The sequence below is a fragment of the Phoxinus phoxinus genome (genome assembly GCF_949152265.1).
Source record: "Phoxinus phoxinus genome assembly, chromosome: 1".
In the NCBI taxonomy this organism is placed as follows: domain Eukaryota; kingdom Metazoa; phylum Chordata; class Actinopteri; order Cypriniformes; family Leuciscidae; genus Phoxinus; species Phoxinus phoxinus.
The window spans coordinates 52,739,590-52,756,551 of record NC_136876.1 but is presented as its reverse complement, the minus strand read 5'-3'; the positions used below and the strand labels follow the sequence as shown (position 1 = coordinate 52,756,551).

Below are 16,962 nucleotides of genomic sequence, written 5' to 3'. Positions count from 1 at the left end.
AGTTCAGGAACATCATACTAACCTTAAAAAAACATTCCACTAACATAAAAAAAAACTGGACATCCCATTCCACCAAAAAACTGAATATTTGGAAAACATTCTTGGAACAAAACTTTGTTAGCTGGGATGACAGCTTTCTGTTCGGATAAACTATCCCCTTAACCACAAGCATGTGACATTGAGGACAATCATCTAACTAAAGAGCCGTCCTGAACATGAACATCCTGAAGTAAGGAGAAGGAAATACAATTCTGTTAAAAATAATAAACATAAAAAAAGTTTTTTTAAGAACATGTTAAAATGCATGTTTGTTAAATAGCATAGCTATTTTATTTTATAGTACAGTATAATTTGCTGGAGTGCTTTACAATGGAAAAAAAAAATCATATATGAGGATTAGCCATTGATTATGACAGATATATATATATATATATATTAATAATTGATCATGAATACATGTGACGACAGAAGACTGTAATGCTCTTCCAGTGGATCCAGGAGTGTTGCTTTCCCAGCGAAACAGGACTGGCATGTAGAGGTAAAGGTCATCTCGGTGTCTTCCTCAGAGATCTGATCAGACTGATGATGAGGAAGGACATGATGAAGAAGAGTTCACGAAACAGATGTCACACAATCTCATGGCAGGCCGTAATTATTTTACACTTTGGCAAATCGGTGCTAAAAGGTAAGAATTCGTGCAATCTCATCCATACGTTTTCATACGATCTGCTTATGCCCCATTGATGGTTATGTTTAAAGTGTTTTCATACGATCTGCTTATGCCCCATTGATGGTTATGTTTAAAGTGTTTTCATACGATCTGCTTATGCCCCATTGATGGTTATGTTTAAAGTGTTTTCATACGATCTGCTTATGCCCCATTGATGGTTATGTTTGAAGGCGTTATCATACGATCGCATGAATGCGTCTGAAATCGCCACCTCGTAAAATAGTTGCGTTTCCCCATGAGATCGCGTTACACACACAGCTCCCAAACCAACTCGTGCTAATTCAGCAATAAAAGGTGCTTCCAGCTGCTGGTGTTGTGGTAGTATGTAGAAGAAACATTAGAAAAGAGTCAACTGCATGTACTGGGTTGTGTTAGTCTCTGCGGATGAGTTCTCCTACAGCACGGCCTGCGCTCGCTCCTCTTCTTGCCGCTTCATGGCCTGGATCACGGCCATCTCCTTGGCCTCCTTCTTCTGGTTTCTTGCCTCGAACAGCAGCCTGGGTGACAACAAGAGGGAATAACACTAGCGTTGCGTTCAGTGCTTGTCCATTTCAACATCTCACGTCACCTGACAAATATTACTTGATTTCTATTGTTATTTAACTCAAACCTGACAGTGAATACTGCATTTCTACAACTTAATTAATACGCTTTGGAAGTATAGCCACAACATTTTATCATTAAAGGGACAGTGTGTAGAAATTACTCCCATCTAGCGGTGAAAGTGTATTTTGCATTCAGACGAACAGTGCTCTCTAGCGCCTCGCTTTTTCAAACGCATGTTGCAATACGGTAGCCGTTATGTGCCGAGAAGCGATGACAACAATAGCCCTTCGTCGAGTTTAAAGGATAATTCCGGTATTTAACACCTTGAGTCTATATTGTAGTGGTGGACAACATTTTTTTGACAATGGTTCCTCTCTCGAGTTTTTGACTATAAAAGAATTGGCCATGGACCCATTTAACATTGGAGTCAATGGCCATGTCCGAAAATGTCATTAAAACAGCCAATAATGTTCGTTTACAAAACTGTGCAACTCACCGAGTGATTAGTGGTGTTAGTTGATGTTCCAGAAACAAAAAGTGTTGCGAAATATAGTTTCTGTCGTGTTTTATTCGTCATTTTGTAAAATCCCATTGAATTCTGTTGAAGGACTGAGTGCTCGTTAATATAAATGCGCTACCGGAAACGGAAAGGGGGCTGTTTACATTTGGTCAATGTAGTCTTTTTGCTCGCTTCCGTTTCTCATAAGGCTAGCGAGCAGAGCAACTGTGCTCCGGGAGAGTAAGCGAAATAAACAATAATTTTTTTAGGAACTTTACCGCAGTTTTTGACCGCACAAATTCTAACCATATTGAAAGACGTGACCACTGACCAGTGCAATATGAAGTTGAACTCGACTGTGACCGTGAATGTGCCGCGAGACATAAACATCGGTTATCACCATCAAGTGGTCGGGAGTGTGCTAACGCTTCAGATTCAAATATTGAGCGGAAGTTACACGGTTGTGAAGTGTCTGAAAAAATTGTTCCACTATAGCAAAATAAACGGATTGGAATCATATATTGCGACGATATATTGTTTATAATCATCAATGAACACCACTAACCACTCGGTGAGTTTAACAGTTTTGTAAACGAACATTATTGGCTGTTTTAATTACATTTTCGGACATGCCCATTGACTCCAATGTTAAATGGGTCCATGGCCAATTCTATTATAGTCAAAAACTCGAGAGAGGAACCATTGTCAAAAAAATGTTGTCCACCACTCTTGTTCATCCAAAACAAACTAGACTCAAGGTGTTAAATACCGGAATTATCTTTTAACTATACGTTACATGTTCTACTGTTGTGCTGCCTATATAATGAATTACACAACCAAGCAATGGAAAAAAAGCGTGTAATTTAGACCATAACATTGACTTACCCGTCGAGAAGAAACACACGCTACGGTAGGCTAGTGCTTTTTGTCCCTCTCTGCTATTATAGTTTTTCAAGATGGCGGAACGACATGGAAGCCTCCGTGAGTTACCCGTCTCATGGAATTAAAGGTAAGAAATTCTTCGCTTACGAGGATAAGTCGGATCATTGGGAGAGGTAATTGTACACCATAATTGTACAGGACATATTTATGAATGAAGACATTGCTTTTAGTTAATAAAATACTTAAAAAACTACACATTGTCCCTTTAAACATGACATAGAACTGAGCTTGTACTGTTATACATGCCATGTCTAAAATGTCTAAAAGTCGTTTTTGTTGTTGTTGTTGGAGATGTAATGTAGGCACTTTAACAAAGATACGAGTTGCAAATGTCTGAAACTGAACCATTGTACGTGCATTAAACATGTTTCCAATTGATATATGCATACTGAGAAATAGTTCATAACAGCATGTTATAGATGCAGTCAAAAGAGCTGATCTGGTTTTGGAACTGAAACTGTTAACCTGTACAAAAATCTCATCCTGAAAGTGAGCATTCGCACAGTTTTGCCAGAACCTGCACAATATTCTCTGTATAAACCCAGTCAGCGGAAAACTGTGTGTACGTGCATCTCCAGCCCCTCTCCTCCCCGAAATAACCAGATATTTTATATTTCATATTTACAGATACTTACAAAGCCTCGTTTTACAACGGATATCATTTCCATGCATATTCCCATTCCCATTGATAAAGACTATGTGCCGTCACATTACATTACTAAAAATCATTCAGTACCATGACTTATTTTAGAATAAATAAATCAAAATTGAACATTTAAGTGAAAGTTTTCAGAAAAGAGTTATTCTCAATCTTCTCCACTGGCCAAATTGTGTTTTTAATTGCTTTAAGCTAATCAAAATGTATGGAATTGTGCATAGAAGTTAAACATAATTTTAGGATGTTTATATAGGCTATTTTTAAAAATAACTTTCGATTGCAGTGTGTTTTGTCCAGATGTAATGTGCATTATTACAGAGATGATTAACACCTGTTTTTGATGATCCTCTGCACAATGTTGTCAGTGGTCAGACTGTTTCCACTATCCACTGTCCGCAATATTCCCATGTTCCTGGGCACCTGTGTGTGGAGAATGTGCACAGATGATCAGATGTGTTCAGTAGTTGTGTAAATCATGTTTTGTGCTGTATTTTGAGTGGCACTTACAGCATATGGGTCGGATCCATCTCTGTCTAGAAACACTTCAGTTTCGCCATGGCACACCAGGTCTACCTACACCATGAGGACAGTGTGTTACTCTTGGTCACGTTCACACAGATAAAGGGTAGTCTCACGCACTAAATTAAAACTCGAGTTATTTCATTTGCAGAAACCGACTGCCTTAAATTGATCAACTGCTATTAGATTTAAAAACTTACATTTATAATGCAAGCATATTATTACTGTGAACTTATTTCATTTGAGAGCACTAAAAAATATTTTAATGAAAGAGATGTTCACTGAACGAGCAATTACACAGTCACCGCTTGTTAAATAACACAACATGCAGCATATCATCAATGTCTTTAGATCTACTGCTGGACTGAAGCACAGGCTCTACTCTTCAGCACAACGGTGACCCACATACAGTATAAAACTGTTTTTTAGCTTACAATAGTGAGGTAATTAAGTGAATATGTAAGTGATGATTGTGAGCATTAGTGATGAACACCTGCTGTTAACAAGCAGAATCACTGAAAGAGGAACAACAAGAAGAAATAAAGAAGAGACGAGCAGAAACACAAAACCTACAACTGACTTCCAGCCATTGCACATTACACAACCAGTGTTGAGGTTTAACTGAACATGTTTGGTTTAATGTCACCATTATGGAGAATCAGTGTTTGGTTTAGTTGGGCTCTTGACCCTAAACGTCTTTTATTTCTCTGGTTGCTTTAACTGTATTTGCAAGCCATATTTATTATGAGAAATATAGATACTGGTCAACTGATCTCATCCAGTGATTAATCTCACATAATAAAGTGTCACATTATTAACAGACTGAAATTTTACGTTACCACTATTGTGAAATAACAGGAAGAGTTCCAGCCGCAAACAGTAATAGTTGAGAATATTGTTTAAAACACACCATAGAGTCAAGTCTCCATTTATACAGCGCTTTTAACAATGTAGTGTAAGCAGCTTTACAGTGATAATAGGAGATTACATTATTTAGGCTTTACAGCAGCTCTAGAATAAAGTTATTGTCCAGATAAAGTTGGTTTTGATTGATTCACTTCCGTTGCAAAGATCATTAGTTATTAACTTAGAGGCCGCTAACTTTTGATTGTCACCATTGTTGAGATTCATACGCTGATTGTTTATGTCTGTGTGTTTAAGTCATGCAATAGGTCATAATGGTTCTGCACCATAGAAATCAGAAGTTAGTTTTTGATATTCTCTTGGTTATTTCTTGATTTAATAAAAGTGTGTTAAAAATTCACTTTCAGACAAAAACTATGTGTGAAAGAGTCAAGAGCCCAACTTATCACAATAATGTTGAATACACATTTTATTATTTTCAGTAAAACATCAACATCTGAATTACAGTTAATTCTCATCAAGATCTTTTGTACGTGTATGAAATAAATAATGTTAAACTGGTTTGTAAACTGGTTTCACACTCAGTGTGGCTGGAAGTCAGTTGTAGTTCTTGTGTTTCTCTTTTTTCTGTTCTTGTTTCTCTGTCCTTCAGTGATTCTGCTTATCAGGTGTTCATCAGTGTCTCAATTCACTCACTTCTTTTCATTCAAGTGGACTATATAGTGAACAGGGAATAGTGTGTGATTGGGAACACAGCCGCTGAGTGTCGACTTTGAGCGCTGTTAATTCACAGATTATTCCTGTAGGGCTATTTTCTCGAAAATAACAAATATTACCCTAAATGCATTGTTTTCTACGCTATATTACTGTTTTAATGGAAAATTGTATGATAACTTCAGAATGGCCATTTTTATACAGCAGGTTTTATACCGATATGGCTACACGTTTTCCAACTCTGTCAAGCAGGTCTGACAAAAAGTCAGAAGTCAAATTCAACACATTAAAAGAAGGGGATACCTTAAAATGGTCCAGTAAGTCTTTTGTCACAGCATACGGTGCTCCTATAACAACCTCAGAGACATACTGAGAGATTGGAAGACGAAAGAAAGACATTTACACAATTCATTGCAAGGCATTACCAGGCATTGACTGGGATCAGATCACACACTCACTCGACAGGCCAGCACACTCAGAGTCCTCTCGTGGATGTTCATGATGGGATAGTTCTTCCCCTTGTAACGATTCACCTCCTGGAATAATAAAGCAAACAGACATGCAGTTACTCCTGCTTCTCACACACCTCTTCCAATAATAATGAGCATATATGCTCAACTGAGAAATAAATGTGTGTGTATATATATATATATATATATATATATATATATATATATATATATATATAAATCCCAGATAGCATGGCCCAGATGTGGGCCGGATCTGGGCCGTCACAGTGTTGCTATCTGGGATATATATATATCAAAGACTTTCCTGTATCCAGCCTACCTGATCAAAGTGCAACCCCACGATAACATATGGCTTCTCTGAAAGCTGGGACACCGCATCCAGGAAATCCACATGGCCGATGTCTGATGTGCATCGGGTCAAAAAGGATAACATTAATATGGTTTTGTTTTTGTCCATGTTGTTACCGGCTATTCATGAAATAGTGACAGCTGCTAACTATACAACTTTCCAAGCTATTTTTTTCAACGCAGACTGTAATAGTTTCCTGACCATGTTGTGACCGGTGCCCACCAGATCTCCTGCTGACATACTTTAAATTAAATCATTTTCACCATGAGCATGAGCATTAGTGATGAACACCTGCTGTTAACATGCAGAGAAACACAAGAACTACAACTGACTTCCAACCACAACCTTAGATGAAATCAACTGAAGATAAAATATATTTAAATCTGTCAAGATCTCAGCAGAGGAGGATTACCAGCTTCACTTATTTACTAACCAGTTTGACTTTTATCATGCGTCTACAGAAGTTGGTATTGTGAATGAACAGAGGTTTAGATGAAGATGATTTATTGAGTTTCATTTAAAGACACCATGATAGTGGTCAGTGTTTGCTTTAGTTGGGCTCTTGACCCTTGCCTTTATAACACCAGTGTTTCCTCTGGCTGCTATAACTGAGTGTTTATATAACACATTTGTTTGAGTTATTTGCACAAAAACCTAAAGGAACTTTGAGCTTGAGATTGTGTTTTGAAGATGAATTATGAAATGATGAATCGTCATTTGGTGTTTGATTCTCTGATCGTTTCTCGAGAATAATCTTTGATTAAACAGGTGATGTATAACTTGTATAATTCATTATAAAAGAACTGTGATTTTGCTGTAAAGTCCATTGTTGATACAATCAGATTTTAATAACCTCTCTATGTTATCATGCTGACTTACACAGACATCAAGAATCAGTATATGAATCTCAACAATGGTGACCATTAAAAACAATTCATGCTGCAATGCATGCTGGGAGCCATTGATAAGGTTTGTATTATGGTAGTACCCAACATGCATTGCAGTATGAATAATTTTTTAATGGTAACCATTGTTGAGATTCATATGCTGATCACTAATACAGCATGTATTGAAAGTTATAATGTTGTGCTATGTGTTACTTCATTTGCTATATGAAACTCTGTAGCAGCTTACTAGTAACAGTTAAACTAGATCAACATTAGAATAACATACAAATCATATTCTAACATTTCATCATGTTGAGCTATACCATTGATTTGGTTTATGTACATTTGCTCCCTTGTCGTTAAAAAGCATGTGCAAGAGCGTTGCGGCATGCTGATATTGAGCGTCACTGCTTATATAGTATGCTCGTAATGATGATTGACATGACTGAATGTTTATAGGCTCCTCCCAAACCTGCGTTTTGAACTTCATTTAGTCTCTTTAGTGTGTGTGTGAGCCATCATCAGAACACATACCTTGTTATCAGCAAACACAGTCCGTCAAAGTGACGTCAGGAAGACGTTGGACTCCAATTAATCCAAGGTCTGTCAGACGTCATATTTTGGTTGAAAATGAAAGTGGGGTTGACGTCTAAAACCAACGTTTGCTTGACTTTATTTCTGTCAGACGTCTACAGAAGCTCTTATTGAGATTAACAGATGTTGATGTTTTATTGAAAATAATAGTTTGGTTTGAAGTTACCATTATAGTGATCAATGTCTCATTTAGTTGGGTATTCCATTAGTTTTTCTCTGGCATATATAGCTGATATCTAAACAAAGAATCAAAGAATATACTCTGAACATGATTAGTGAATCAAACACGGCATTATGATCATGTCTTTATTATCATCAAGAAGCCAACATCATCTGAAGACAGTTTCTCTTGCAGTTCTTGGTGTTACAAACACAGTTACAACAGCAAGATAAAAACTAATGTTCAAGAGTCAAGTGGCACAACTAAAGCAAACATTCAAACCAAACATTACCATCTAAACCTTCTGTAGACGCCTGACAGACATAAAGGCAATCTGGTTAATAATAAGTAAAGCTGTACTGCCATGCATTTCACCTTTTTTTAAATGTTTTTTCCTTTTTTTGGTGTTTATTCCCACCAGAGCTTGACGTCAACCCGACTTTAAATTTTCAACCAAAATCCATCATCGTCCTGTGCCTGCTTGGGGATATTCCCTTCCACCACATTTTCTAAATCATATGTTGATTTTGAGAGCCCCAGTCTTCGTTACAGAGAAGACAACTCTGGATATTGTTCTTCTGAGTGTACAGGAGAAACTTTGGGATATTGTCTGAAAGCATGAAAGGATACGGAAGAGGTCGAAAGCTCCCGCCACATAGATGATGGTGTCCCCCGGCTGCGGCTCCTGGCCCGAGGCGAACTGGATGATTTTCTGAGACGTCTGCAGGAACTGTGACACTCCTGTCCAGGGACTGTGGCCCTTAGGACCCTGTGGCCAACGGTACAGAAATGATAACAAACAGACATTACAGCAATATATGCCAACGAGGGGTTACGGTCAAACCATTCCTCTTTCAGTGACGTCACTTACAATCATGCCAGGTTTAGAAGTGCTTTCTATGGAGTCATCACATTTTTTTAGTCAATGTTGTGTTTAGAATTGAACTCTTCTCACGCCATTAATGGAAGTTTCCGGCTTTCACTGTTATACATGAAACAAAAATCATGAACATAAAAGACACATGTCTTTGGATCATGAGAGAAACCAGATCTAAGATCTTCATAGATGTCTGACAGAAATAGTCAAAGTATCTGTATGTTATGTCTGTGATTAAGTTCAATCTTTCCTTCAGATCTGGTTTCTCTCATGATCCAAAGATGTGTGATTTACATATGTGTATTTTATGTTCATGATTTTTGGATAAACACACACTGTCTGTGAGTTGCTTTGTTTAGAAGTGCTTTCTACGGAGTCATCGTTGGCTTATGTGAATTGTTTTTGTCAATGTTGTGTTTAGAATTGAACTCTTCTCACGCCATTAATGGAAGTTTCCGGCTTTCACTGTTATACATGAAACAAAATCATGAACATAAAAGACACATGTCTTTGGATCATGAGAGAAACCAGATCTAAGATCTTCTGTAGATGTCTGACAGAAATAGTCAAAGTATCTGTACGTCTGTGATTAAGTTCAGTCTTTCCTTCAGATCCACACTGTTAGCCCTTACTGTAGAAAAAGACAAAATTATTACAACATAGCATTTTCCATTAAAACAGTAATATACAGGAATATACCTACAGGAATATACTGTGAATTAACAGCGCTCAAAGTCGACACTCAGAGGCTGTTTTCCAATCTCACCCTATACCCTTATTCACTATTCCCTACACTAGTTCACTAATATAGTCCACTTGTATGAAAAGAAGTGAGTGAATTGAGACACTGATGAACACCTGATAAGCAGAATCAGGACAGAGAAGGACAGAGAAACAAGAACAGAAAAAAAGAGAAACGCAAGAACTACAACTGAGAACTACAACTGAACTCCAGCCACACTGAGTGTGAAACCAGTTTAACATTATTTTTTCATACATGTACAAAAGTTATTGTTGAGAATTAACAGGGATTTAGTTAATAATAAAGTTTAATAAAGTCACCATGATGGAGATCAGTATTTGCTTTAGTTGGTCTCTTGTACTTTGACTTAAAAACGTATTTCATTCAATTCTCTTTGGCTGCTGTAACAGTGAGTTTATAAAGCACATTTGTGTCGGCAACAAAAAGTCAAGAGAAAGTTGATCAGGTGGTTTTGGTTAATGTGATAATGTCATAATCATCCATGAGTGAGTTTCCGCTCTTTTTTGTATGTGAGCTATGAATTTATGGGTATAATACCATGTATCTGATATGCAGAAAGTCATCAACGATCAGCGTATGAATCTCAACAATGGTGATGATCAAAAGTTTCATGTCGCAATGCATGCTGGGTTCCAGGATAGTATAAAACTCACTGCTGCATGAATAATAATAAAAAATATATTCCCACCATTGTTGAGATGCATGTTATAATTTGTGATATCTCTGTGTTTCTACAAGACAGTGTAGCTCTGTTACTTTTGGTTATGCTTGTGTTAAAAATAAAATTAGTCGTTGTTCACAGTGGTGGAAATGTAACACTTTTGATCGAGAATTAAACTCTGAATGAGCGAGAATTAACTTTGTGAACGGACAGGCTATATGATGATTATGTTATCATAATGAATATAACCATAATCATTCACCAGCTGTGTGTGTGCACAAGTGTGACTTTAAAAACACAGCTCAAGCAGCAAGAGAAAATCTAATGTGTTAGCATCAGCAACCCAACTAAAGCAAACACTGATCTCTATAATGGTAACTTCAACTCAAACATTTTCAATTAAACATCTCAATAACAACGTCTGTAGATATATGACAGAAATAAAGTCATACTGGTTAATAATACGTGTAATAATGTGTAATGGCTGGAAGTCAGTTGTAGTTCTTGTGTTTCTCTATTTTCTGTTCTTGTGTTCCTCTTGTCTTCAGTGATTCTGCTTGTTAACAGCAGGTGTTAATCACTAATGCTCAACAATCACTTACACATTCACTTAATTATCTTATCAATGTTAATTTTTACTCTTTGTAGTGTGGATTTTCCTGTGGGGTTGAAAGGGTTAACAGTGTAAGATAAAAAGACACACCCACGAAAAATATTTAAACAGTAATAAACTGTAAGTTATAAAACAGGTATATACTTTTTACAGTTTACAGTAAAATGTAGTTTTTTGGGTCACCATTGTGCTGAAGAGTAGAGCCTGTGCTTCAGTCCAGCAGAAGATCTAGAAGCATTGATGATACGCTGCATGTTGCTTTATTTAACAGGCGGTGACTGTGTAGTTGCTGATCCAGGGGAAATCTTTTTATGTACTAAAGTTTTTTAATGATTTCAAATGAAAGTTCACAATAATACTTTGCTCGTGTATTTAAAGCATTAAACATTTTAGTTAATACATTTAAATGACAGTTGGTCAATTTAAGGCAGTCGGTTTCTGCAAGTGAAATTAGTTTTAACTCGAGTTTTAATTTCGTGCATTTTTACAGTAACAAACTGTACAATTAACAGTAAATTAACCTGGTAAGATCTAACAGTGTGGTTTCTCTCATGATCCAAAGATGTGTGATTTACACATGTGTCTTTTATGTTCATGATTTTTGGACAAACACTGTGAGTCTGAGTTGCTTTGCAATTACAAAAGGAAATCAAATAAAAATAAACATGAGTTTTAATTCAATGCATCCTGAGAGTGTTTTTTTGGTCCAGAAATAGTAAATTATGTCTAAATGAGACCATAAATGATGTTGAGAATATGTCCACAATGGCCACATTTGAACTGGTTTTAACCTTGTACGGAGGATCCATGAACGTCTATATCGGACGTGCAGAACACGCCAAAAAAGACGTCATAAAAACGTTTAACTTTGGACAACTTTTCAACGTCCGACTTTTGTGACAAAGACATTGAAAAGACGTCTTTTGGACATCATTTTGTTTTTGGCAACTTAAACCCCCCAACTAATCTTATCTAATCTAATAGCCAACCATGATCTTGAATACATAAAGCAAATTATAACACAGAATGGTATTTACTGTCTTTGGTTTATTATATCACTTACTCCTTGAAACCACTGTATAGTTTACCACCCCAGTTTGTGATACTCCAGCCAAAAATGGTTTTACTCACCCTCATGCCCTCGTCCCAGATGTATATGGCTGTCTTTCTTCAGATGAACACAAACTAAGATTTTTAGAAAAATAATCCATCTTTGTAAATCCACATAAAGCAAGGACCTCTAAAGTAGACACTTCAATAACCACACAAAATTAATATGACAGTAATCCATATATGTCCCCAGTTGATGTAAACAAGCAAAATGGTTGCTGTGTGTCAGAAAAATACTAATATTTTAATCTTTTTAAACTATAAACCACTTAGCCATCTGTTATACTTTTTTTTTTGTGTGCAATTTTGCTCATGGAAATGTATAACTCAGAAGTTTTACAATCAAAATTGTAATTTAATTTTTTGTTTAGATCTGACAATTTTCTTTGTATTCTTGATAAATATTATCTATGGTATGCAACTTGAAGTATACAACTTTTAAAACTTCAATTGTGTGATAAATAAAACCAGCAAAAACAATGCTTTGGTCTCTTTATATTTAATCAATGCAGCATTCCAGCTTTGGCCCTGTTGGCAATGCAAACTAATGGCTAGAAACATATTTTCGGGGATATTTGTGTCCAGTGTAAGTGACATCACTGACAGAGGAAGTTATTCTCGGTTATAAGAGCCAAAGGGAATAAAACACTCACTCTTCCAAAGTTGTCTGTGTGTTGTTGATAGTCTGAACTGCCCTAAAGAGGAAAGAACGATTGTAAATAGAAGTTTGGGGTCTCTACGATTTCTCTGACTGTCACACACTCGTATTATGTGTGTGTGTGTGTGTGTGTGTGTGTTTGGCCTCCTCACCATGTTGCTGTGATGAGCTTTGGTCATGAGAAGCATGCGGCCCACCAGGTCAGTAGTGGACACTCCCTGAGTCCTCTTACACTCTCTGCAAACATCAACTCTGAGTGAGAACCGGACTCAACACCAGCAGCGTTAAAGGGTTCGTTCACACAACAATATAAACTCTGTCAGTAACCCGTAAGACTTTCCTTCACCTTCGCAACACAAATGAAGATATTAGTGATTAAATCTGAGAGCGGTCTCACTCCTCCATAGGCTTCTAGTGTAATTGAAACTTGAAATAGTCCGAGTGACTACAGCGACTCAACCTTAAGTTTATCAAGCGACGAGAGTCAAAAATAATAACTTTAAAATTTAGAATTAAATTCTAATTTCAGTTACATTTTCATGTTGAGTTTACTTAAATATACAAGTACACTTGAAATTAACACTAAGTTAAGTGAACTTTATTGTTTAAGTACATTAAATAAACGTCAAGTTTGGTGAACTAAACAATTTAAGTCAAGTCTACATAAGTTAAGTAAACTTAAATATGCACGTTTTGGGAGACCCCATTACTCAATTAAATTGAGGGAACGAGTTTACTCAAACCAATTGAGTTCAATCAACTTATAGGGTTTTCAGTCTGACTTTTTGTGCTAAAAAAACAAAAATAAGGACTTTATTGAACTCTTGATGTTATTCTGTGTGTTCCTCTGAGTGAGTTCACGTAGTGTAACAGCGCAGCGCTTCTGGGTCGTACGTCAGAACGGAGGCTCACTATTGGCCAGCATCACAAACATGACCAGCGTCGACCAATAGTGAGCCTCCGTTCTGACGAAGCGCTGCGCTGTTACACTACGTGAACTCACTCACAGGAACACACAGAAGAACATCAAGAGTTCAATAAAGTCCTTATTTTTGTTTGTTTTTGCACACCAAAAGTATTCTGGTCGCTTGATAAACTGAAGGTTGAGCCGCTGTAGTCACTCGGACTATTTTAAACATTGTCTTTACTAACTTTCTGGGCCGGCAAGTTTCAATTACACTAGAAGCCTATGGAGGATTGAGACAGCTCTCAGATTTAATCACTAATATCTTCATTTGTGTCCCGAAGATGAAGGAAAGTCTGACGGTAACAACATGAGGGAGAAGTACTGACAGAGTTTACATGTTTGTGTGAACTAACCCTTTAAAGAGGAGTGTGACGGGCTTACCTGTACCTACCAGACCGTTTCACTTCTTCATATGTGTCTTTTCCATCCACAGTAAGAGTGATGTCATCTGTGAAGACAGAACCACACTTAAGTGTATTCAAGTGAACTACAGTAAAGTTTCCTGAGGACTTTAGAGAAAATTAATGCATTTTTACTCTAGTGCTTCTTATCGTATGTTTAGGTGATCCCAGCTGGTGTGTGGTATAATGTGCCCAAAATATTATGCATGGAGGACCAAGTTAAGTTAACTTAAATATGCAAGTTTTGGGAGACCCCATTACTCAATTAAATTGAGGGAACGAGTTTACTCAAATCAATTGAGTTCAATCAACTTATTAGGGTTTTCAGTGTACTTTTTATGCAAAAAACAAACAAAAATAAGGACTTTATTGAACTCTTGATGTTCGAAGACTAAGGCCTACGGCAGGACAAAGGCAGACTAGGAAAACGCTAGGCGATTTGCTTAAAACGCCGTGCTATGTCCGCTTGAGAGCGTTTTGGCAGCGCAGTTTTTTTTCAGTTAAGACGCTTCGTTGCTATGATACAGAATATCCGTTGGTCGGTGTGGTATTAGTCCCGCCCCTCCTCCACTGTGGGTAAAAAGTGACAGTGATGAGCGCGGCGTTTTACCAAAAGTTGAACATTCTTCAACTCTCAGCGATCTGTAAAAAACGCCGGACGCTCAGCGCTTCAGCGTGAAAAAGACGTTCAGCGCCTCGTTACGCTCATGCCGTTTTTAAAACGTGGCGCTCCCATTGAGAACAATTGTAAAAACACGCCAGCCGCGTGAAAAAACGCTTTGGTGAACAAGTTATTGAAGGCTATATTTCCAGACAATAATGATGCTGGAAACCGTCAGCTTTGTTTTTACTCATGTGCAGGACATGCATAACATAAGTTGTTGACAATGAAATGTACAGTCTCAAAATATTAAACACAAACTAATTTAGTGGGCCCTATTTTAAGGATCTAAGCGCATGGTCTAAAGCGTACGGCACAAGTGCACTTCGATCGTGTCCGAATCCACTTTAACGACGGGGAAAAATGCTCGGCACTCCCGGCACATGGTCTAAAAGGGTTGTCTCTATTCTCTTAATGAGTAATGGGTGTGTGTTGTGTGTTTTTGGCAATAAACCAATCAGAGTCTCATCTCCCATTCCCTCACTCAAAAAAATAAATTGTTGAATGAACATGATTTAATCGTATCACCCATTATGCATCTAAGCAAGATTTGAATATTTTATTTGAACACAATATTGGTTTGTAAATTGAACATGATTGTAATATGTCAATGCAACTTCTTTGCAACTAATTGAATCAACATGTTTGTATTGTGTTAGACTAATCAAATGTATTCTCATTCACTCAAAGCACAGGAAAGCAGAATCACCAAAGGAGAAAATCTAATTTTAAGTCACCATTATGGAGATCAGTGTGTGTTTTAGTTGGGCTCTTCACCCTTAAATTATTAACTTTAAGTTTTGTTTGGCTGCTGTACATAAGTTATAACAGCCAGATGAACAAATAGGAACGGTGATCTGATGGTGTTGGTTGTGTATTAACATAACCATTATTTCACAATCATTTAACCTGAATCACTGAACTCATATAGAGTCCAATTTATGAGTTAGGTTTAATTTATTAATTTTAGCTGCATAATAGTTTTAGCCTTTTCAATGAAATTAAAATGATCAAATCAATAAAAATAAATATATACATAAACACATTTCTCTTTTAGGCACACACAGACATCAAGAATCAGTGTATGAATCTCAACTATGGTGACATTTATAAAGCATGTTGCAGTGCATTCTGTGTTGCACCAATCAAAACTCATTCATAGCTCCCATCATGCATTGCTGCATGAATAAATAATGAGCTTAAGATCAGAGGTGATTTGTTTCTCACCATTGCTGAGATTCATACGTTAAATCTTGATGTCTGTGTGTGCCGAAAAAAGAAATGTGTGTATATAGTTTTTATTTTTATTGATTTGATCATTTAATTTCATTGAAAAGGCTAAACATATTATGCAGCTCAAATTAATAAAATAAACCTAAATCATAAATTGGACTCTATATGAGTTCAGTGATTCAGGTTAAATGATTGTGAAATAATGGTTATGTTAATATACAACCAACACCATCAGATCACCGTTCCTATTTGTTCATCTGGCTGTTATAACTTATGTACAGCAGCCAAACAAAGCTTAAAGTTAATAATTTAAGGGTGAAGAGCCCAACTAAAACACACACTGATCTCCATAATGGTGACTTAAATGAGATTTTCTCCTTTGGTGATTCTGCTTTCCTGTGCTTTGAGTGAATGAGAATACATTTGATTAGTCTAACACAATACAAACATGTTGATTCAATTAGTTGCAAAGAAGTTGCATTGACATATTACAATCATGTTCAATTTACAAACCAATATTGTGTTCAAATAAAATATTCAAATCTTGCTTAGATGCATAATGGGTGATACGATTAAATCATGTTCATTCAACAATTTATTTTTTTGAGTGCTTTAAAAGCCAGTTGCGCTCACGTCATGGAGGATTCACTATTTACACGGAGAAATTAGCAAACGAAAAAACTGAACGCTTCTCAGATCTCATGTGCAGGTTAAAGCTGTGTGTGTGTGTGTGTGTGTGTGTGTGTGTGTGTGTGTGTGTGTGTGTGTGTGTGTGTGTGTGTGTGTGTGTGTGTGTGTGTGCGTGTGTGTGTATGTGAGGTTAAAGCTCTCAAGCAGACCATCTACGGGATAAGCCGGATTCCACAATATCTTTATGTACACAATACTCATCTTTAACATTCTAATCCTTTTATTTTAATATTTGGCTAGTGTGTGTACTACACCCTGTGTAATAAGCAGAGTGTGTGTGTAATAAGCATAGTGTACGAGCATTGTGGACCCGCCTAAAGGCGCACATTACTAACACGCTCTTTAAATAACAAAAGTAATACATTGACTTTAGAGCAGGTTTCAGTCGGTCAATGG

General features: G+C 36.9%; 1 protein-coding gene across 3 annotated transcripts in view; it reads right to left on the bottom strand.

Moving 5' to 3' along the window:
• Positions 1-806: 806 nt before the first annotated feature.
• The window catches only part of LOC306997105 (ethanolamine-phosphate cytidylyltransferase-like), a 56,827-nt gene continuing 40,671 nt past the window's right edge, over positions 807-16,962 (bottom strand). For all 3 annotated transcript variants that reach the window (XM_079610192.1, XM_079610194.1, XM_079610193.1), the window contains 10 exons: positions 13,963-14,029; positions 12,767-12,851; positions 12,610-12,651; positions 8,563-8,701; positions 6,262-6,344; positions 5,931-6,008; positions 5,776-5,841; positions 3,883-3,948; positions 3,707-3,795; positions 807-1,227 (listed from right to left, as the gene is read on the bottom strand). In XM_079610192.1, the coding sequence (XP_079466318.1) occupies positions 1,125-1,227; positions 3,707-3,795; positions 3,883-3,948; positions 5,776-5,841; positions 5,931-6,008; positions 6,262-6,344; positions 8,563-8,701; positions 12,610-12,651; positions 12,767-12,851; positions 13,963-14,029 (818 nt within the window). In that variant the 3' untranslated portion in view covers positions 807-1,124. The remainder of the gene's footprint in view (positions 1,228-3,706; positions 3,796-3,882; positions 3,949-5,775; positions 5,842-5,930; positions 6,009-6,261; positions 6,345-8,562; positions 8,702-12,609; positions 12,652-12,766; positions 12,852-13,962; positions 14,030-16,962) is intronic.